Raw genomic sequence first — 24,638 nt, 5'->3', positions numbered from 1 at the left:
TCAGATCTTCAAAATCACCCTAATAGTGAACCGCCCTAATTTTCAACCAAACCAAAAGATACAATAGATACGCAAGTGCCGCAGTAGTCCGTGTCTGTTTACAGTATAAAAAAGACATGTCCCACAATTGTACAGTTGAGTAACGAAAAGTTTCATGGGTTTAAAACTCAATTTGTATTATTCTTTCATGAGAAATATTTTTTTTGTCACCACTTTGTCATTTTAAGTACACCAATTACACAATTTTTGCATAAAGGTCCCTTTGACATCAAATTTCCAAATCTTCACCAGTACAAGCTGGCTGCAAACTATTGAAAAAATCGTCTATTTTAAAATTTTATAAAATCAAAGTTTCCGTCAAATATCAAAAAATGGACCAAAACTATCCCTTAGGAAAAAGAAGAGTCGGGGCAACTGCTGTGTAAGTTGGTGGAGAATTAACCACTGGAATAATATTTGAAAAACATATTGATGTCCGTTGGTTCGCTGATAAGAAGAATTTTTTTTCGCCAAGAAAATTTTTGAGATAACTCCATCGTTGAACATAATCCAATAATATAAAAGCCTACAGCATGAGGTACAAATGAAGCAAATTCCGGCCACCAAATGAGATTTTCCTAATATATTGAACTCCTGCTGCTTTTGATCATGCTGAGTTATCACAACCTACAGCACAGCTCATGCAACTTCCGAATCTTCAACCACACTTTTTTGCCATGGAAATCTCTTGGAATCCAGTACGAAAAAAAACTCACCAAATTTCAATCAAACCCTGACGCAATGCAGTTGGCTGCTCGACGACACCCTTTTTGCTGGCAAAGGAGATACCGGCACACTCCATGGTGTAATGCACCCATCGCTCTCTCTGACAATCTGGGTGACTAAGCAAAAGAAAGCTGACACCCAGCGCCAAGATCTTGAAACGGAAGGTTGGCACCATTTTGTGTTCTTGTGAAAAGAAGCTCCAACCGAAGTCAGGGCAATGCTAACAAGTTCTTCGAACAGGAACTGGAGGTTGTGTTGGAGATTTTCAAGGATTTCTTCTCGAGTTACTTTCATTCTAACCTGTCATTTCCAGGAGTCTGACCCGTTTGACAGCATCCCTCTGTCGACGTCGTCCCGAGATCCGTTCTCTGTGTTTGATAAAGTGATTCTCACTTTGCTCGACTCAGGGTGTACATCTGTGTGCGTGTGCCATTCGCTATGTAACTGCCGCCGCAGATTGTATTCCACGTGTCAGGTTACGAGACGAGGCAGCCTCCAGCGACATCTACACTTGACTTTCTGTGCAAAACAAGTATCTCGCTGGGTTTAGCCCGGCGGCGTTTGATCATCAGTTTCAAATTTTAATCAAGAAAATGGTTATGGTTCGGCCGGATAACAACACCGCAGAACGTGTCGACACGTGTCAATGGTGGCAACACCACCGATACATCATTAGAACAAATTGAATTTTTCAACGTTATCGTGTCTTCTGGAGATAAAACCGTACCAAGAGATATCTAGCTATCGTGAGAGAAAGAGACTTTCGAAAAGACGCTACCGATCTCATAAATCAAACTGTTCAAAATGTCATTTTGATGCGCGAAGTTGGCTGTTGAAGGTCTGCAGGAACTTTTGAAAGAAGTGGGCTGTCATCATTTATAATTTGGAATATTCCATTAGGGTGATGACTTTATTATTGTTTCTTACATGATAAGTCCGCTATTATCGACGCAACTCTCATCTCATTAATGTCTAGCAATCAATTGTTTCCGTAGTGTAGTGGTTATCACGTCCGCTTCACACGCGGAAGGTCCCCGGTTCGAGCCCGGGCGGAAACACGTTTTTGTATGAATTTTGTAAGATTTTTTTTAACAGAGTTCTAATTTCCAATATATGATGAGCAATAATAACTAATATTTCTCCCAACAGCTATTCTCAATTGGAATATTTCTACAGCTTTACCCATGTGCCACTGTGCCAAATGCCCGAAGCACGAGTCCCCATGGGAGCGATTCGTCTCCAAATTGGCAATAAATAATATCCTCAAACACTTACCCACTAGAGCAGCAAAACCACACACCATCCCAAGAACGCTGATGGAGTCCTTGCCCCTGGAGTTGGTAAAGAAGCTATTTATTTGCCATTACTCGAGTGGATGCTGGATGCTCAAGAGCGCGTGGAATCCCCACCAGAGAGATGACTGGTTTTCGGGGCTGAAGTCACTATACTCTCGTCGGTTTCAATTACTCGACATGTTGAGATTCCAATTTATTTCCACACTTCACAACAATTTTGTAGTGTCTTGTTTTGGAGGTTGGATTTCTTAGTAGGGAATTTTTGTAGGGAATTTGCCGGTTCAAAGCTCAGCTCAGAAGTTAGATTTTAATACAAAAAAATCTTTTTTATAAAAATTCACATCGAAATAATCCTTGCTAGGAGGAATCCTATTAGAAAATCGATCGAAATGTAGCAAAGGAATATCCGTCACACGGCCCGCGGGGATAAAAACAGCCCAATCAATGCGAATTCAGCAATCCTCCGAAATGCCGGCAACTGAGCACGGTTCAACCCGCTCTGAACGGAAGAATATTGGTCGCGCCATTGGACGTGCCCAGGACATGCCGCCCAGATTCCCGGAATAGCGCAGATCAGATTCATCTGCGATGGAAAATTACTTCTCCGGCGAAATGAAATGGCACGTGCCATTTCTTGGAGCTGTACTGTGTGCGAATGATGAAGCTTGATGAAAGTTTCTTAAAACAATGAGCGTCAAATGAAGGCAAAATTTTCGTGAGTTCAGTTAACATTCTTGTCATTTTTGTCGATAAAATACTACACAATTTCTAAAAATACATTAATGGTTGAAAATATAAAAATGGAAAAAAATAGAAAATATTAAAGACCACACAACAAAAATGAAACAAGATTTATTTGCTGAATTTTGTCACTAAGAATTGATATAGGAAAGAAAACTTTTTTTTTAAACATAACATTTTATATTTAAAACATATAAAATGCATTTTTTTAAATTCAGTAAAGAAATAAAAACCTTTACAAAGTTATAATTTTTTGATATTATTGCAATTTCAGAAAAAAAAATCATAAAAAGTTCTATAATTTTGTCGATTTTATTTTTTTATTCACTTAGGCCGTTTCTCAAAGTTTATGCCGCATTGATAATCAATTCTGAAACAACTATATTTAGCATTTTTGGGCTTGTTTGAAAATGTTTTGAATTTTTATGATATTCCAATGAACAACACAGCAAAATAGTAGTTTATGCAACAAGTTGCAAAAAGAGGATTTTTTCAGCACGAGTCGTACATTTATCCAACGAGGTTCACCGAGTTGGATAAATACGAAGAGTGCTGAAAAAATCAAGTTTTGCAACGAGTTCCATACAACATTTTTTGCAATTCCAAAAAACACACACTGAGTGAAATTTTAAGTCAAATTTTCATGTATTTTGTCTATAAATCGTTTAAATCAAAAAATGTTGAAAAGTGTTACTTTTCAAAACAAGTGCTGAAAAGTTCAACTTTTCAGCACCCATTTGAGTGCTGAAAAGTAGAACTTTTCAGCTTTTATTTTGAAAATTGTTGCTATTCGATTCTGTTATTTTTGGTACAGAAAAGTAGGCTATTTCGTCGTTCAAGAATGTCAGGAAAAGTAAGTAGTTTCACGACGGAATTGCAAAAAAATATTTTTCGCTTATTGTGCATTTTAAAACTCTTTTTGCCTTCCTCATTAAGGTAAGGCTATAATCTTGCTCTAAAATGATCTTTTCACAGAAAGCTCGTAGGCCCACCTTTATATACCTATCGACTCAAAATCGAAAACTGAACAAATGTCTGTGTGTATGTGACCAAAATACTCACTGAGTTTTCTCAGCACTGGTAGAACCTATTTTGGTCAAACCAGTTGCATTCAATTTGGTTTAAGGTCCCATACCTACCTATTGATTTTTATAAAGTTTTGATATGTAGTTCAAATGTTATGTATAAAAATTTGTTTTTGTAAATATCCAGATGTTGGATAAGTGACCGGAAATCGATTCAAATATCGTCATGTTATACATCGTTGTTTAGGTAATCGCAAGACCCTTTCCAACGAGTCCAAAACATCGAAGATCTGGCAACCCTGTCTCGAGTTATGACCACTTAATTGATGTTGTGTACTTTTTATTGCGGATTTTAAGAAAAACTACATGAAATTTGTGTCCAAACCCATCGAATCACCAATAGTTGGTAAAAAATGAGAAAGGCACCAACCACATAGGTGGATTAAGTTAGTTTTTCATTAAAATGTTATTCCCATGCCCCCCTTTTGACAGAAATTTGTTCTAAATTTGTCCGAACACAGCAAATTCTGATGTTCGTTTTCAGTTAATGTTTACTGAAAACTGTACTACTTAAATTTTCAGTTAGTTTTTCGCTGAACATCAGTCAGAATTTGTATGGATCCGTCAAAGTTTGCTGAAATTTCAGCAAGTTTAAATTTACTGAAAATTTCAGTAGTGCAGATTTCAGTAAATTTAACTGAATTCAGTAATCAGAATTTTTTTCAATAAAATTCAATTCTGTTGATTGGAGCGTGCCCAGGAAGCCCAAATCTATCATACCTTGATAAAACGGGAGCGTTTATAATTCAGAGTGCAACCGAAATACATCTTTGTTTAACAAAATCCGCGCCAACGAACTAAAACGAATCTGCTGAACTGTCAAGACAAATCTGTGTAGGTGTGTGTGTAGGCTGAGTGACAGGTGCGAGCCCTGACACGTACACTTACACTTTTTGTGGTTGCGATATGGAGGTATACTTTACCACCACGCGCGCACTGTGCTGGCTGAAGCGAAGTTGCTGATGGTGGATTGAATTTCCTCCGGGGAGCAGTCCAGGCCGTCGTCGCCGTGATTGCGGCCACACGGGAATCCCCGAGAGCAATCACAAATTTATTGCGAATTGTGGGTTGTATTTGCCATGGCACGCCCTCGTTCTAATTGAGGGAATAAAGTTGATTAATGAGTTGTATTTTTAGAAATATTTCATTTTGTTGCGTTTTGAATGATACAATGTTTTCAAGTTACAACAAGGAACAACTAAACCCGACCATTATTCTAACATTCATTAACGATTTTGATGATAATTTCAATTCCAATCTCAAGCCCGGTATCACTTGCTGTATTGTTTGTCAAAATGGGCGTGTCTGCGTCGGCTTGAAATGCCTCCTTACTTCAAATTCAGCAGGCACGATGATTAACTTTGCTCATTTCGTTTCGTTCAGTCTCGTCAGGATATAATACTGAGTGTTGGAGTGGGGAGACTCTCAACGTAATTTGGATTGCCGGAGGACATTTTAAAATTCACACCACATTATTGTTACAGACACCAGAAAGGTGGCCCCAAAAATAGCAGCGCGGAAGGGCGAATTCATTAGACGGAAGTTGAATTTTCGTTTGTCAAGGGGAGGAATGTTTGCTTTAGGAAATTCTCATTTAGAAATGGAGCCTAAATTTTCGCAAGTGGGGAATTCTTTAGGGAAACAGGAAATGAATTTCATTTTTCATTGGGATAAATCTTCGAGGGATAAAAACTAAAAACTAAAAAAAACTAGGGGAAATATACCCTTTCTAATCAAACACCTATCTTCGTCATATGAAGAGTTTGATGCTCGATTAAAGCTCCAAAAATACTTTTAAGCTATAAACTTACCAGCAACAGCACCGCCTCAAGTAAACACGCAAATTTATGCCATTTACTGGCCAAAAACTTCAAATTTAATGCACTTTTGATCATAATTTCTATTTTGCGAGACCATTTCTCATAATTCTGGTGGCACACACATCCTAAAAACTAAAAATACGCTAGATGAGAGCTTAACTGCTTAACGAAAATTGCCATCAATATGTTTTCACTTGCGCTATTTTTTTCAAAGCGCTTAAGATATGAAATTGCTTCCAACTACCGGCAACATGTTCTTTTGAACATTAGCTAGTCACTGACTTGAAAAATAATCCCGAAACATGTAAATAATTAGCAAGCCCCATTAAAAAAACAAACGCGCCAAGTCTTTTGTCGTTTGACTTTTGACGACCCATTCCAATCGAAGGCTGAAACACCACCAGCGGCGCCTGTTGGAGTGAGCCAGTGATGCCAGGAAATTTTCTCTATAAATGCTACTTTTCGTGAGTTTTCGCTTAAAATTTCATCAATTTTGGCAGCACTAAGTAGACCCAAAAGAGCGCTGGAAGAAAAAAAGAACTTAGCTGAAAATAGAAAAATGGGCGTGGCCCAATAGGGTGTAATATGGTTTTATGGAAAAAAATAAAGTTGTCCAAATTTAGTGAGCACAAACATTTTTCAGTTCCTTTTAGGGTCCTAAACAACTCCCTAAAGTTTGGGAACGATTGGTTTAGTCCTCACTTTGCGCAAAACGATCCAATTTTCCATATAAATTAGTATGGGAATTTTTTTTTGGATTTTGATATTTATAATATCCACGTTTCACGCTGTACTAAAACCGGATTCATATTCGGATGCTCTGGAAAGTGCTCTACAACTTTCCCGAAGAGAGTATGGTGCTAACTTGCTCCTATAAAATGATACAGCGTGTTCAAAACTCGTCTAAAACGTGTTTTTTGCTCGACCTATATCTTCTTTCAGGGGCAAGCTAGCACCATACTCTCTTTGGGAAAGTTGTAGAGCATATTTTAGAGCATCCGAATATGAATCCGGTTTTAGTAAAGCGTGAAACGTGGATTTTATAAATATCAAAACCCAAATCGCTTTGCGCAAAGTGAGGACTAAATCAATCGTTCCCCGTTTTTTAGGACCCCAAAAGGAACTGAAAAATTGCTGTGCTGGAAAATCGATTTTGATATTTCACCCTAGTGGCCCAATGCACTTGACTGATTAGAATACATTTGGGAAATATGTTTTTCAAGTACTTGTAAAAGGAATAGCATAACTTTTGATAAAAGTGAAAATAAACAGAAATGTTCACCAAAAGTTGCTCTACTCGTTGGTGTACTTGGTTTTAGTAAATTTTAAGGAACACTCCAGACTATCCAGCATCATTCAAACACGACCGCTTTTTAGGCTTAAAATGGGTATATTTCCCCTAAAAGCTTCCTCCAAATTGTCTCAATAGGCCGAATGTCTCGAAAGGCAGAATGATTATGGAATTCAGAATTTTGTTCTTATTTTCACGATTTTCATTGATTATGATGTTTAGAGATACAGTAAACTAACGGATTGTGATCTTTTTTTTGTAATTTCAAGCGAAATAAGTACATAATGAATACATTCTTTTTATCTTTACTTATCATATTGTTACCATGCATGCAAGTGAGTAGAGAAGAATGAATTAAAGCATTTCTGTTTAGTTTTTTTGCGGCAAATCAAATCAAAACTTTAAAAATTTAGTTAGTAGCAATGCTAGAAAGTTATGCCTTCTTTATTTCGAAACCATTTTTTGCTACATGACTATGCTTTATGAAAATAATAATAGCAAACCGTGAGTTCGAGCGCGGTTTGCCTTATGAGGTTTGGCATTTTGAGCATTTGGCCTTTTGGGATTCGGCCTTATCAGAATTCTGCCTATCGAGTAATTCGGCTTTTCGGGATTCGGCCTTTTGAGATTCGACCTTTCTTAGGAGACCCTATAGAAATGACTTTTTTTCATAATGATAATTTTACTAATTATTCGAAAATTAACGCATAATTTACCCGACGCCGTACCTTGTGATCAACGATGATATAGGAAGGGTTTTAAAATCACAAAACAATAAGTTTAACCTTAATTAAAACACAAAAAACACAAATTACAAAGACGCGCTAAACACGAATAATCCTGCAAGGCTAGCGCGCTGCCCACCGTCCACAATAGAGTTATCTACGTGCGCATGTATTGCATGTACGTACACGAAAAAAGTGAGGTTAAATTTTGTACCGGCCAGCAAAACAAATGGTGTGCTAGTGTGTGTGAGATCGAACTTAGATAGCTCTATCGACTCAAGTAAGGCGTCGGTTTTACATACTAAATACAAAACCGAAAAACCGACAAATGTAAATCTAGTCAACGTTCCCGCACTCTACCTTTTGTATTTGTTGGGTTTTTGATTGGTTTATGCTTTTTAAACAATTGGCAACACTACCAATTTTTGGTAATTCTGAATATCACTCTCGCCGGATCGATGTTATTTTTGGGGTGAGCAGACCTGATTTTTTTTTCTTCGGTACATGCTTTTTGTGTACACGTTTTTTCATACAATATTACATGCTTTTTCTCACAAAGGTGATGTGCATGCTTTTGCATGCGATTTTACAGATATTTTTTTTGCTGTGTACGCTCTATTGTAAAATTATTACGGAATTTTGAGCAAAAAATCGTGTAGCACATAATCTTTGTTTCGCATACCAGACAACAGGGTCTTCTTTCCTTCTCTCACGGCTAATCCACTCAAAGTCTTCTGAGAACAATTAATGCTACTACGAGCTCGCTAATTAGTCGTAATAATTAAGTGGCCGTGATGTTCTTAAAATTCATGGTGCAGCTCCAAATTGCTTCCAAAACAACATCACGTCCTTTATTTCTACGATTGTCAGTTGAAATGCTGCTGTTCTCAACAATCTACGAGTGGCATGCAAATGGCGTTTCGCTCGTTAGATTTATTTACCTTGTTGATTCCTGTTTTTTAAACTATTTTTTTTCCTTTCAGATCATAGACATACGAGATATCCTGCGGGTGCCTAGCATAGAACAGATGAAAGACGTATACATTGTGCAGTGCTTAATGGAGACTGATCTGTACAAACTACTGAAAACACAGGTGAGTGCAGCGGGAATATTCCACTGAACCGTTAGCTGGGGCTGAATAGGGACAGGGATCGGGTGTCCCTACTCACCCCGGTGCACGGTACCGCAAAGTTTGGCCACCGCCGCCGACGACGACCTACATTTGCCCACGATGGTAATGAAAAGCACTCTGCCTCTTCGTTTTGCTGGAACTCTGCCAACCAGCCAGCAAGTCACCATGAGCAACCAACAACAACCCCCTTCGGTGGATAGAACTTCAAAAGCTCAAGCAGCATCTCTGTCTCGGGCTCAGTCTTTTGAGCGAGCTTTTTTTCTCGTTTTCATTCAAAAAAAAACTCCCCCCGGCATCAACCGAAACAGCCCGGCCTCCCCGAGAGTGGGGACAAAACAATGGGGGCGAAATTTTTGAATAATTCATGGCTTTGCTTGGCTCCCTGCGGAAGGGGTGCAAAGGACTTTGGAAACAAAAACAGAAGATACAAGAGCCTTCGGGGTGGCTGTGTAGGTGTATTTTGGGTGGATATTTGTTTCTAGGTGGGTGAGTGGGTGGGATTTTGGCTCGGTCTACGGTTCTGGTTTTACAAAAAGTACAAAGTAGTTCATATAAAAAAACTCAAAAATTTACTCATAATTTGCCTGAAAAATACCTTGAAAAATTGTAACATTAATAAAAACTTACAACTATTAAGCTTTGGTCAAAGAATACACCATGACCCCAATGCACAGTGGTCCAGATCGCAAAATTAAGTGGAAAATGGATTTTCCGAAAAATGGTGACGTTTTGGAGCTTTGGTGTCTTCAGAAGAGTTGTTGCAAATGGAAAGGGGCAACTTTTGGTTTGGTTCAAAATTAGGGTGGTTCACGATTAGGGTGATTTTGAAAATCTAACTTTTCAGGAATATTTTTGGGAATTTTTTTGTCTTCTAGAAAGTTGATGGGCTTGCCAATCCAAGCAACTTTGTCGAAGACACCAAAATTTTATCTCGTAATCTACGCCTTCTATGACCAAATTTATAAAAAGCATCTGAGCAAACCTTCAAAAATCAGTTTTTTGAACGTGGCAATTCAGGGTTAACTTTTAGAGAAAAGTGATATTCGGAGCACTTTTAGAGCTCTACAAAACAAACATTTTCATTTTTTGACATGTCAATTTGGACTTAAGGGTCAAAAGTTACAGCCATTTTAAGGTAAAAAAGATGCAAATTTAAAACTTAAATATCTCAAAATGGCGCAAGCCAAATTTTGAGCACTAGGTTGCATTTGAAAGAAGAGATCTAGCACTACAAACGCTGAAAAAATCTCAGGGGTGTTTTTCTTTAAACTTGAGATATCTTCATTTGAAAAAGTCTAATTTTCAAGGGAAAACCATATGGGACCACCCTAACGAAATTCGAAAATTGTCCAAATATATGTTTTTCCATGTAATTTTGCCCGCTAAATCTGAATCTGCCCTCAGAATTGAGCCAAAATATCAACAAATCGATTTTTGGTCATATTTTGGGTTTAAATGATAATTTTACATGGAAACCCAAAATATGACCAAAAATCGATTTGTTGACATTTTGGCTCAATTCTGAGGGCAGATTCAGATTCAGCGGGCAAAATTACATGGAAAAACATATATTTGGACAATTTTCGAATTTCGTTAGGGTGGTCCCATATGGTTTTCCCTTGAAAATTAGACTTTTTCAAATGAAGATATCTCAAGTTTAAAGAAAAACACCCCTGAGATTTTTTCAGCGTTTGTAGTGCTAGATCTCTTCTTTCAAATGCAACCTAGTGCTTAAAATTTGGCTTGCGCCATTTTGAGATATTTAAGTTTTAAATTTGCATCTTTTTTACCTTAAAATGGCTGTAACTTTTGACCCTTAAGTCCAAATTGACATGTCAAAAAATGAAAATGTTTGTTTTGTAGAGCTCTAAAAGTGCTCCGAATATCACTTTTCTCTAAAAGTTAACCCTGAATTGCCACGTTCAAAAAACTGATTTTTGAAGGTTTGCTCAGATGCTTTTTATAAATTTGGTCATAGAAGGCGTAGATTACGAGATAAAATTTTGGTGTCTTCGACAAAGTTGCTTGGATTGGCAAGCCCATCAACTTTTTAGAAGACAAAAAAATTCCCAAAAATATTCCTGAAAAGTTAGATTTTCAAAATCACCCTAATCGTGAACCACCCTAATTTTGAACCAAACCAAAAGTTGCCCCTTTCCATTTGCAACAACTCTTCTGAAGACACCAAAGCTCCAAAACGTCACCATTTTTCGGAAAATCCATTTTCCACTTAATTTTGCGATCTGGACCACTGTGCAATGTTTTCATCCTCAAGAAGAAATAAAGGGCCATAATACTCACACGATACACGATGGACTTTTAGAAATAACTTTTTCCAACTTTTGTCATTGTTTAGCTGAGGATGTTTAAAATAGGAACTTTTGTGAAAACTTGAAAAAAAAATTAAAAAAGTATAACGCGTTTTTTTGCAACTTAAATCGAGTTACAAGAAAGTGGATATTGCCAGTCTTTAATACCTTGTCGCTCAGCTCCAATATAACATGAAGCCATTCTCATCACTTCGGATACTTTCAATCAGGAGCGTTTCCAATTTGCTGAGCTTGGACTTTAAAACCAATCTCCCGCAGGACTTTGGGTGGCATGATTGGAACGGATTTTATTGCGCTGTGTGGTTTGTGGTTTGTGATAAGAAAAAGTAGAAGAAATTCCTGCACATTGTTGGCTATCAAATGAATCGCCAAGTTTAGGGGAGGACCTGAGTAATTGCTTTTGTAAAGTTTCAAGCGAAGCAAACTGTTGAAGGTTGAAAGTTGTACGACTACACTCTGAGTTGATTATTGTTGTTTGCGCTCTATAAGCTTCCCATCAAAACTTACTGAACTTTACGATTTTTTGTTTTGCATTTCATAGCTAAGTGCAAAATTGAGTTGACGAGAAAAGTTTAAGTTTTGAACAAATAATTCCAAGAAAATTCATTCCTTTATTTCAACATATCTTTGTTTGAACTTTCGAAAGAAAACAACCGCCACTTAGTGCAATTCCGCACAGTCAACGCCGCTGGCACTGCTCTGATGAGTTTATCAACAAAATGCCGTTGGCGTTCCATTACTTTGCAAACTGATGCGCTCCAGGGAGGCCACCCCAGAGGAAACTGAACATCAGAGGATGTACTTAAAAACAACGTTGAGCATTACATGTTTTGGTCAAGGAAATGTTCATATGTTTTTAAAAACAAATGCTTCTTAGCAAATACAAATAAAGGAAATAGATAGATTTTAAGAGCTTCCTGCAAAGTTCTTTGTCGTATTGGTCATGTTTGTTACATAACCACTTATATATTTTTCTCTAAAAAATAATAAATAGCTTCCTTGGTTTTAGACTAGGTTTGGAAAAAATTTGCAATCGTCTCTGTAAACAAATTAAATTTTACAATTCTATATTGTTAACATTGGCAGAAAAATTGCAATTGCACTAGATAAAGTTACTTATTTTCTATCAGTTCTCAAAAATTTCACAAAAAAAATCCTAGTTAATTTATTTTTTATTTTTTGTATTTCCGTGAAACACTCTAAATTCCAATCAAACAATCCCTTTCTTGATTGAGATATTGATTTTTGAATATTTTCATAGCACTTTTCTATGGACAGCCCTCAAGTTTGTATGGAGACTTGTATGCAGAAACTAATGATGCAAAATACGATTGACAAACTTTATATCCTCGATTTTATCATATCTTTTGGCAGAATAAAGTACCGATTTTTGAGCTAAAAGGTATGACGGAAGTTTTGTTATCGGTTAAGTTATGATTTTTGTGAAAAAATGTCTTTTTTTAAAGTAACCAACAATTCATTTTTAACGTGAAATTAAATTCTGAATCGATAACCACTTCTGTAAAATTTTGGTAAAGTCCATCGTTATTGGGTTATAGCTATTTTTAAATTAAATTTTCAACATAATCGTCCTTTTTTTATTTAAAATAGAATGATTTTTTTTAGCTCTGCTCAATCGATTCTAAATTTTTAATCAATGATATCTTGGAAACATTACACATATTTCCAATGTTACAATGTGAAACATATGAGAAACTCTATGAAAAGATTATTTTCAGATGTTTATATCACGACCTACATTTCAAAATAGATTCAAATCATATTATTTGGCCCTATTAAAATGTAGTCGTGATTTCAAAATCTGAGAAATATGTTTTTCAAAAGATTGAGAAAACTTCACACAAGTTTTACTTTTAACATTGAAAATCTGCTCAACGGTTTCCAAGATCATCAACATCAATTATAATCGTTTGAAAATAGAGAGTCAATTCAGTAGAACTTAGAAAAACTAATGTTTGGTAATTTCAATTTTTTTTCGTGGTTATATGTGGGTTTTTTTATTTGAAAAAAGGCTAAAAAATTAAAAAAAAAGTTTTGTTTTTTTTTCGTTTCTTTTAAATACCCCAGCCCCAAGGTGGTTTTAAAAGCACTCAAAAGATTAAAAAAACAAAATTTTTGTTTGTAGGTCCTTTTAAAAAATCTTCAGATATCTCTGCAACCAAACATCGGATCAAAAATGTTCAAAAAAGCGATTTGCCGAGAATTGCTTTTTGAAAACCTTTATCACGAGGCTGGACACTTTTTCGAAAAGTTTACAAACACAATTTTGTTGTAAAGCTTATACTAATCTTCTCTGTATCATTCCAATTTTAGTATATGTCTTGCCGAAGCAAAGAACCTCCCGTGGTCGAGTGGTTACGGGATCCGCCTAACAAGCGGAAGGTCAGAGGTTCAATCCTCGGGTGGCAGCTTTGGAGCTTTGGTCATCCCGCAAAATCAGTACAGGTTTTTCTTTCCCTGCTGTCTGCGCTTTGGAGAAACGTCGAGTTAGTCAAAAATGGACTACTCGGCGAAGAGCTCCAATGCCAACTGACGACAGTCGGGTCAATACGAGAGAGCCGAAAAACTGATGACAAAGGGGAGAGATCTAAAAATAGCCAACAGGGACCGCTCCAGTCCCCGTCCGTCCTCATCATTTGAAGTTGGACATCAACAGCCTGCGAGCCACAACAATTCTTCAAAAGTTGCTCATTTCTCCTTCGCTAGGTCAACTACAACTACTTAGCTTCGGCTGATATTTGCACTTCGGAAGATAGTTGACTGGCCAACTAGCCGAAGATGCGCTAACAGATACGATGAGTGTTCGGACTCAAAAAACACGAGAGGAGAATTCTTCCTTTCGCACAACCACGCTTCAACGCACTGCGTTCAGGCGCACTCTACCAGTGTATATGTGCATTGGAAAAAAGACTGTAAACAGATAGCTTGATTCTTCTCAATAAGATTCGAGCAAAAATTGCAGCCTTAAGAGTATAACAGGGAATCACAAAAGATAGTCGCTAGGACGGTCGAGGTGAACTAATCCCAATATCTGCCCACAAGGCGGACATAAAAAAAAAAAAGCTTATACTAAAATTACCTAGCAATAACTCAAAACCGGTGCACTTGGTCAAAATTTTACTAAAGTTCATTTAAAAATGTTTTTTGTGCATTTTTGATACTTAAAAAACACATTATTTCAAAAAAAAAAGTATTTAGGCCAGAAACGAAACATCTGTCATACCCTATATACTTTGGTTTGCACTTTTGTTTACTAAAACATTTAAATAGTAAGAAGAGCATGCATTTGAAAAAAAATCAATTTTGTCAACTCGAATTCCATTATTTCTATTATTTTTATTTTTTAAATTTTTTTTTTTTGAATAGTAAAACTATCAAAACTTAAAACTTTTGCGAAGACATCAAATCGATCAGAAAATTCCTTTTCGAGATACAGATTTTCGATTTTTGTTCATTACACTTTTCTATAAAGACTTGTAAGAAGAAACTAATGAAACAAATTGGCTCATTTGGTCATTATGAATCGATGGACATAGTCTTTTTTTATGGATTGCAGCTTAACTCTGCCTGAAAATTGCTGGTTTCAAAAAAGGGAGTGTTTTTGCCTCTCACTGTAAACTGAACACTTGAATTTAAATGCAGACGCTGCTATTTTGTTTAAATCGTTTTCCCTTCAAATGATAAAAAACGCTTCCATATTTCATCGTTCCGATAATTTCTACGTATTCCAAGTCCACCAAACTCAATCCTGACGGAAAATTTTCCACACCGTAGGGCTTCGACCACTCCCGCTCTCCGGTCCTCGCCTCGGGCATCAGCAGCCATTAACTTTAGCCTACAACCTTGGCAACCGAGACAGCTTCAGATAGCTAGACAAACTCGGACAGTTTATAAATTTCATTAATTAAAAGCAACGCACAATTTGACCCGGCCAAATGTGTCCGCGCCCGAGGCCACCTCCAGAAGATTCGCTTTTGGCCGCTCTTCATCCACTCCACACCATCCTCGAATATCCCGAGCTCCAACTCCAACTCCGGCTGCTGCTGCCACTGGCGAGATGATTGAGAGTAATGGGAAGCAGCTAGAAATAGCCACACCCCCCCGCGCCAGATGCCCGGCGGAATTTTCCGCCCGAGATTCCGACGCGGGGCTCGTTTATAACAATCGCTCCTCGAAGTGACTTTTGCGCCCCTTTCCACCACCCCATGCTAATGATGTTATATGATAATGAAATATTTCTTCTTACGCAAACTTATCCTCCCGCAGAGACTAAGCAACGATCATATCTGCTACTTCCTGTACCAAATTCTGCGAGGTCTCAAGTACATCCACTCGGCGAACGTCCTGCACCGGGATCTGAAGCCGAGCAACCTGCTGCTGAACACGACTTGTGATTTAAAGGTGAGTGTTGAGATTTACACTTTTTTTTTTGTTCTTATCGTTATTCTAAGGACGTAGAAATATTCCACCGGAAGGGATCCTGCCGGATTTTTGCCGATGCTTTAGATTGTTTTTGTTTGTGTTCACGAAAAAAGTGATTGAAAAACTCGCTGCCGTCTGACGAATCCTTTGTAAACTCAATCACCCTTTTTCTGTTATGAGAACGCCTGGAAGGAATGAAAATTGAGTTGGTTGAGTGCCGGATTTTATTATTCAAGTCAGATCCTAGAATTCTACGAAACAAACACACCTTTCACTAATGAGCCAACTAGACTGCGCATCAGCCATTGTCATGTTGAAGGGAAAATGCTTTGTTCGTCAGGGGTTGTGTGCAGATGAATTGTTATAATATGTTGGCAGCCATGTAGTGACAACATAGTACGATCTGTAATCAGTTTGCTTCGTTTGTAGTGACTTTCTATTTCTGGTAGTTAACATCAGGAGCAGTATTGATCTTTTAAATCAATTCAGTTTAATGGTTCCGATACGTGCAATTGTTTAGCTTGCCATTTGATTTTTTTTTTCATTTGAATAAAATCACATTTTAAAACAGTTTGGCTAGTTTTGTTAATTTCCAGTTAAATCCATATTAAAAAGGTTAAATGTGTAAAAACTGTTAATTTAGCTTTAAATGCACAGCAAAAAATCCGATGGTAAAATCGCATGCAAAAGCATGCACATCACCTTCGTCAAAATAAAAACTTAATATTACACACTGCATGTACAATTTTTGCAAACACAAAAAAAAAGTTGCAACCGACGGGATTCAAACCCAGCACCAACAGTAAGGACTGGCGCCTTAGCCCGCTCGGCCATCAGACCGATGAAAAACTGGAAGGATAAACGCATATATGAGCTTGACATTTCGGTCAAGTAGGTTTCCCATACTGATGGGCTACATATTTCAGAATGTAAAATCACATAAAATTGCATAAAATAATGCAATGTTTATTTTACACCCAGGCCTTTTACACGCAGCTGGATTGCTATTTTTTTAGCTGTGTGCTTTAGAGCAATTCTCCCAGAAATCAGTATTTCTGATTTTTTTTGTTTTAATAAAAAGTCTTAAACTAGCCAATCCCTTTAGTCAAAGAAGCCAATTTGCGCTATTTGTTCGTCCATACAAAAATTGCATCTAAACATTCCAGAGTCAAGTCATAGCTTAAAATTTGATTTTATGATCCTGGGTCACAGAGCAGTTGCCCCGACCTCTCTTCTCTTTGTCACAAGGGATAATTTTGATCCATGGTCACGAAGCCGAGGTCCATTTTTCGATATCTCGTGACGGAGGGGCGATACGATCTCTGTCGTTTTTGAATATTCTAAAAAATCGAGTTTTTCAATCATTTGCAACCTGCAATGGTGATTTGGAAATTAGTTGTCAAAGGGTCTTTTATGTAAAATTGGACGCCCATTTGATGGCATGCCCAAAATTAGGAAAAAAAAACCCCGATTTAACCCCCCTTGGACTGAGATAGAGACTTTCTTACTAAAGAATATAACAATAGTAGAACTTCTTTCAATACATAACATCGACTTTGTTTATTTATAATGTCAGCACAAAAGAAAGTGATATGATACAAAAAATCGTATGATGAAAGCAAGGTATTATAAATGATGTGTTTTCCAAATGAAATCGTACAAATTCTTAGTGACAACGCACACCGCGGTTTTGGTTTTCTTATTTCGGTACGACCCCATAAACCGAACAAAGCAGGCGCAAAGCTAAACCGAGGTACAAGTGAACCGCGTATGCCGCACGGTTAGAGGGTGACGATTCTCGAGATTTTCAATTTCCCGGGAATCGAGAGTTGAATTTGGCTATTTCCCGGGAATTCCCGGGACCCGGGAGATTTTTTTTTACTACGCCAACAGTGTCAAAAATTTAAAATGAAAAGTAATAAATTTGTTTCTTTTAAATGAATTCAGGTACTGTTAATTGGGTCTTAAAATGAAGCCTAGATTGCTGATATTATTTTTAACAGCGATAAAGCTTATTTTTCTGAGTACAATGACCCTTTGTACGACCACAAAGAGTTTAAAATGGATTTTTAAATCAATTTTGAAAAATTAACCTTGCGGTCCTTCATGACAGAAAAGCTCCTACTTGACAGATCGTTCCAAGGGGACCATAGTTGATCCATCGAAAAAAATGTTGTCTTGTCAAAAAAAAATGTTGCATTAAAATGAAAAAAAGTGATCAGAAGTGGTTTTTAATCGTGTTTTTTACCGTTCTACATAAAAATTGACATAGGGCTTTAGTACCCAATTCATACTAATTCTATGAAACGTTAATTTGAGCAGCCTCATTGTTTTGAGGAACTATATAAAACTTTTGATTTTTTTTTCTGAATCTGCAAAAACAAAATCGTTTCTTGAGTTTTTTTAAGACTCAAAATTGTAGTTTAAAATATTTACGAATCTTAATTCGCACTGAGTGATTTTTCAAAAGGTTCACAAACTTGTTATTAGATTTTTGTTTAAAAAAAACTGATTAAGCTTATATATAATTTCCCATTTTATCGGGAATTTTGCAATATGATAAACAACGACTCAAGACAACAAATTAAATTGTTTTTTTGTAATTTTTAAGTTCAACATTAAATATTCATTGAAAAAATATTTACAGTTATCAGGAAAACCCAAATGTTCACAAGAAACTAAATTGGATTGCTATGTTCAAGAGAAGATATGGAAATTTAACTTAACTTGAAAAAGCTTTTCCCTTTTACAAATAATTAGAAAACATAATATTTGAAATTAAAACATTTGATTTCATATCTAGGGTGTAACTGCTAAATAATTTTTAAGGTAAATTTTGGGGTCCACCCGTGGGTCCACCTTTTTTGGCTTCTCTAAATTATAGTTATTGGAATTTTTGACAAGTTAAAATATACACTTTCTGAATAAGAAGATTAGAGAAACATTGGTTTATTCGGGGGGGGGGGGGTCTCGTGGCGCAGGGGTAGCGGCTTCGGCTGCCGATCCCGATGATGCTATGAGACGCGGGTTCGATTCCCGCCTTATCCACTGAGCTTCTATCGGATGGTGAAGTAAAACGTCGGTCCCGGTTTCTCCTGTCTCGGGAAATTTTTCCCGGGAATTCCCGCTCGTCACCCTCTACGCACGGTGCAGGAAAGCTTTCCATTCAGCTTCACGAAAGTGAGACAACCGCACCACTACACACTCAATCGCAAGTACCTTAGGGAGAAAACCATTGGCGTCGCGAGCATTGAAAACTTTGAAAACGATATAAACGATGAAAAAGTTAGAAAGCTCCTAATGGAGTCCAACGAAACCTGTCAAATAAACATACGAAATCACGTTAAAATGAAGCCTACTTTTAGGCGATTTTAGGAGCACATGGGAAACAAATTGATTGAAGCCGGATGAATGTCCTATGTCACAAAAGTTTTTGCATAAACAGAAACCGAAAAGCTACGATATCTTACATGTTGTAGGAAACATCTGTAGACAAGCTACTACAAACAAGTATATCTCGAGCCACAAAATATATGCGCCAGCATTCTCGCGCCAGTATTCGAAGCTTGATATGACAACTTGTCGACTTGGCGACGAAGCGTCGAAAATCGATGCAGTGTGATTTTTTAGCGATTTTTCCGATTAAAATTCATGCTGAATCGTCTTATTTACGAAGATGAAAATGATGTCCAGCCATAAAGTAAACCCTAAACCTTTCTTTAGTAAGAAAGGCAATCGGGATGATGATCGCGATTGCTGATAGATGTCAAATTTGTTGGCACCAATATTTCGAAAATATAAAAAAAATATATGAGAGAACCTTATTTGATTTTATCCATTTCAATCGACTGTTCATATTGAACTAATCAGCTTGCCTGTAAATTGTGAATTTGTGATAACCTTTTTAAACAATAAAATGTGTTAGGTCATTCGAAAATAAGATTTTAACCCCTTCTGGCCAAGATATCAATACATTTTAAAATATTTTTGTTTACCTTGACCAAATTGGATGAAAACTGAATTGATATTTTTTGCAAGGAGAAATTTGTGTAATAGTATTCGAAAAATTACAGTCTGTAATTATTAAAAACATGTTTTGTTTAATTTAATCCACCTTTTGCACTATAAAAATTCTTTTAAGCTAAGTCTTTATTAACCTGAATACCATGTTACACAAACTATATCATAAATGAAAACATAAAAAATCATTTAAAAAACAACTTCGTATCATATGAAAGGTGCAAACATAACAAAACTCGCGGCAAATATTTAAAAACTTTGAGTTGTGATTTCATGAAATATTGTTTCAATTGAAAAAGGCCGAGAAGTTAAATTCTTAAGCTAAATTCAATGTTTATCTGTTAATGTTTATCAGCATATAAAATTAGAATTTGTATATTTTAATGACAGTTAAGCAATTAATTAATACTCACACTGATTTGGCCATTAAAGTTGCTGATCTATTCAATTTTATTGCAAAATTTTAATCAGAAGCGGGATCAGAATATTTTTTAATAAATTTCAAATTTCCCGGGAATTCCCGGGATTTCCCGGGGAATTGGTAGAAAATGTCTCGTTTTCCGGGAAAGGAAATCATTATAAATTGAGAAGACCCATGGAATTTATACGTAGAAAGTTGTGTTTCACCTTTCTGAAATTTTCCAATTGGTGAAAATTGCGTTTTCAGAAAAAAGTGTTTTTTTTTCATACTAATGGAGATGCCTAGTAGCTGGGTGCTGAATAGTTGTTCGCAAAACAGCCTCAATTCTAAACTGTTAAAGTGGAACCAATTTACTGTTCGCCAAAAGTAGAGAGTATTGTTATCGTTCATTAAAATTTGTTGTTTTTTTCTTTTTTGCAGAATGAAAAATGTGTGGCTTTTGAGAACCTGGAGTTGAAGTCAAGAAATCTTAAGAAAGTTGAAGGCGAGATCGTAATTTTTTATAATTTTTATATTTCTTCTTTCAGTTCTTCGTCACCTGTAAAAAAGAAAAACCTATCCTAATCGATCGAAACGCGACCATTTTGCAGTAAAAAAATTCAAAAACTAGACGAAATAAAACACATACTACTGATTATAAAACAGCTCATTTACCAATAAGTCATGTCATGAAGTCACGTTTGTGTTTGAACAGCCTCCTACTTTGAAGATGTAAACAAAATGGGATTATTCGAAAATCACGTTACGCATTCTCTCTATTCATCACCCAGCCTAGTAATAAATAAAATAGAAAAATTTAAATTGAAACCCGATTTAATCCCACCAGGGGTGAGATAGAGCCTTTCTTACTAAAGAATATAACTTCTTTCAATTCACAACATCGACTTGATAGAAAAAATCTTCTGATGAAAGCAAGGTATTATTAATGATGTGTTTTCTAAAAGAAATTGAAAACGCAAAAATTTGACCATATTTTCATTTGAAAACTGTGTATTTTGTTGAAAAGTCTGGCCGCATCCGAAAACAGATGAATATTTCGAAATTTGCGCGGCAACTCGCCCAGGTTCAGCACACTAGCTTTCATCTGCATTCAGAAGAATCGCAGAGCTGATTTTTTGATTTTTTAGCGATTTTTCGGATTAACACGACATGAATAAGACATATAATAATGCTTAGTTACAAATTATAAAAAATTTACTTGGGCCACCATGTGCCTCCTCTCATGGTACTAAAAAGTTGTCCGATCGGGCTCAAAATTGGAGTGAGGGTTCCGAAAAATGGTCACTTCGACGATTTTCGTAAAACCACATTTTTCGTAAAATAACTCAAACATTTAAGCACATTTTACATTTTAGGGTATCAAAAGTTGTGTCTTTCTATTACGAAAATGTTAGTTTAGTAAAAATCTACGTTATAAAATTTTAGTACATTCCTATCCACTTCTCCGTGTCTTACCACTAGTCGTGGCCGGCGCCGGTATTGATCAGCATGATGGGGGTCTTTGAAATATGCGAAGTGGTGATGATTGGTTCCTACTTTTCATCTTTCGTCCATGGATTTTTTTTTTTGAATGTACTGGTCAATAACGGAGAAGCATCTACGGGTAGATGCTAATCTACGTTTACATTTTAGTATTAAATACGAGTCTTTCATATGCAACAAGAATCATCTTAAAAACTTTACAAATCACTGGAAAAGAGTCCGCCTGATTGCTTGAGTTTTTGCCGAGAACCAGCGAGTGGATGTTACCGTTCCAACTGATTTGTGGGGGTTGAGTTTTGGGGTGTTAATAACACTTGATTTTCATGATTTGTTCCAGAACGTTGTAAGAAATTTAAATTTCGAATTCATTTTCAGACGTAAATTAAATATGCAATCAAAAGTACTTTTCAGACGTTTTGATATTTTGCTTTTTTTATGATTGATAAAAACGGAGCATTACATTTAATATCAACTAGTGAAATTATTCTGATTCCCATGAACTAGAAAATACCTTCAATGTTTGATAAACCAACTTATAAGCTTCCCAGAACGCATAATAACACCCATTTCTCTCACTCAGTTCCGTCACAATCAGTTATCGCGCGCACTGCACACAAATGTGACCCACCACTTTGCTATTCATGAATGATTAAATTATTTATCACTAACCAAAAACGGCTCGCGCGGTGATGTTTGTGTTGTTTCAGTTCTATTTTCGTACGTCAGAACCCATTATCACACCCTGGGTTCGCGATTTCTGTCCATTCCAGCAGGGTGGGCAGGGTGGTACACTGTGGTGACATCACCACACGGGACTCTGACCGATTCTGAAGTGTGGGCACTAATTAATGATCTCACCTTGCTTTGTTTGTTTGCTTGCAGATTTGTGATTTCGGCCTGGCACGGGTAGCGGACCCCGAACACGACCACACCGGCTTCCTGACGGAGTACGTCGCCACCAGATGGTACCGGGCACCGGAAATCATGCTGAACTCCAAGGTAACACGCTGATCTTTGGGAGAGGCTTTTAAGAACAATCAGTATAAATTGTCCCTTATCGTTCCAGGGTTACACCAAGTCCATCGACATCTGGTCCGTCGGCTGCATACTGGCGGAGATGCTCAGCAACCGGCCCATCTTCCCCGGCAAGCACTACCTGGACCAGCTGAACCACATCCTCGGCGTGCTCGGGTCGCCCTCGCAGGAGGACCTCGAGTGCATCATCAACGAGAAGGCCCGCAGCTACCTGCAGTCGTTGCCGTACAAGCCGAAGGTGCCCTGGTCGCGGTTGTTCGCGAACGCCGACCCGAACGCGCTCGACCTGCTCGGCAAGATGCTCACCTTTAACCCGCACAACCGGATCTCGGTCGAGGAGGCGCTCGCCCATCCGTACCTCGAGCAATACTACGATCCCGCCGACGAGGTAACAACAACTGCACTCACATTCTTCCAACTCTGACTAGAGCTAATGTGCGTTATTGCCACTCAAGGTGTACGCGAAATCGTTGTGGTACACAGAAAACTCGTCACCGAACGTGACCATTTTTCGCTGCTTCCATGGTTGAGCCGTCGCTCAGAAGGATTGATTTGTGAATCAGCTGGTTTCTCTGCACTCTCTGGTGCACTCAGGCGGAATTGGCATCACAAATGTCTATCATTACGCCGGAAGCTTGGGGGAACGCGCCAGTAGACGATGACGACGGGATGATGTAATGTAAACGATTCTGTGCAGGATTGAACCATAAGCACACGTGCTTGTTGATTGCACTGAAGGAATTGTGCTTCTTTCAAGCACTTCCACGAGCTTATCGTCGAACCCTGGTACGGCACAGCGACACTCTCGCAGTTGAACCCTAATTGGAAACCGAACACGTATCATCGTTAGGGTGGTTCACGAGCTAATGTAACATCGTTTCGTTCCTTAGAAGGAATGAGCCGTTTGAAGTAGCTTCTTTCGTGCCAATACGTACAGAATATGAAGATTGGCGGTTCGTCTCGGATGCTTATCGTCCTGTGCCGTTCCCCTCCCTTCAACTGAACGTATCCTGATCCGAGTTTGCTGACTAGCACCATCACTGCTGTCATCATTATCACGCTTATCGGGGCAGAAATAGCGAAGCACGAACGATTTGCGCACTCGAGCTCGAGCAGCCATCACCAGAATAGTGGTAGCAGCAGCAGTGGTTTCATGGCTCTGGGATGCACTTCTGCACAGGCTGTGACGTGATGAGTTGGTTGCGTGCTCATTCATCATGGTGGCGAAATAACGAAAAATGTAAAAAAAAGGATCCACCTGGCTCGATTCCTCAGGAAAAATTACCCGAGCAGGGGTAAATAACACAGGAATACCAAAGAACTGAGACCAAAATGTGCCCTTGGTTGCCCAGTAATAGATGGCAAAATACCATAAAATCATACCAAAATCTTGTATGTGGAAGACCACAAGAGCCACTCTCTACGAAATCGGCCGATTTCGACCATTTTTATTTTTTGTATTTTTTTATTTGGCTCAAACTTTGTGGGGGCCTTCCCTATGACCAAATAAGCTATTTTGTGTCGTTGGTTCACCCATACAAGTCCATACAAACGGACCATTAGTTGCTGAGATATCGACATTAGAAAATGATTAGCTGTTTGGGTGAGACTTAGACAACTTCAATTTTCCTGTTTCTTTTTCTTAAAGCGGCTGTATCTCAGCAACCAGAGGTCCAATCTTCAATGTCTCTTAGACAATTTTATATCAAATTTTCTGAACTTTAAAAAAAATCTTTGGAAATGGTCACTCATGGTAACTATTTTTTAAATAGAAAAACTGCAAATATTTCACTAAAATAAATCTTTCAATGGCTATATCTTGAAAACAGATCCATTTATTAAAAAATCTGTTGAGTACTTTTCGATTGCAAATTCAATTTTACATTAAAAAATACGTCGAATAAGTTTTTGCATGTAATTTCGATTTTTTCCAAAAATCACTATTTTTTTTTTTCAAAAAATTATAACTCGGCGGCAGCAGGGGTGCCCAACCTTTTGGCCCTGCGGGCCAGTTCTGATTTTTCTGAAGCAGTGACGGGCCGGAACCAATGT

General features: G+C 37.5%; 1 protein-coding gene and 1 non-coding gene across 2 annotated transcripts in view; both read left to right on the top strand.

Annotated features, from left to right (window-relative positions):
• Positions 1-24,638, top strand: part of LOC120415489 (mitogen-activated protein kinase 1) — a 147,678-nt gene that overhangs the window by 114,566 nt on the left and 8,474 nt on the right. Inside the window, exons 4-7 of the mRNA XM_039577056.2 lie at positions 8,706-8,816; positions 15,473-15,607; positions 22,434-22,550; positions 22,618-22,974. Of these exons, the coding sequence (XP_039432990.1) occupies positions 8,706-8,816; positions 15,473-15,607; positions 22,434-22,550; positions 22,618-22,974 (720 nt within the window). The remainder of the gene's footprint in view (positions 1-8,705; positions 8,817-15,472; positions 15,608-22,433; positions 22,551-22,617; positions 22,975-24,638) is intronic.
• Positions 1,751-1,823, top strand: Trnav-cac (transfer RNA valine (anticodon CAC)). The gene has a single exon. It is a non-coding gene; the product is annotated as a tRNA-Val (tRNA).

This window comes from Culex pipiens, chromosome 2, assembly GCF_016801865.2.
Source record: "Culex pipiens pallens isolate TS chromosome 2, TS_CPP_V2, whole genome shotgun sequence".
In the NCBI taxonomy this organism is placed as follows: domain Eukaryota; kingdom Metazoa; phylum Arthropoda; class Insecta; order Diptera; family Culicidae; genus Culex; species Culex pipiens.
Note: the sequence above shows the minus strand (reverse complement) of the source record. Positions and strands in the feature narration are given on the sequence as shown.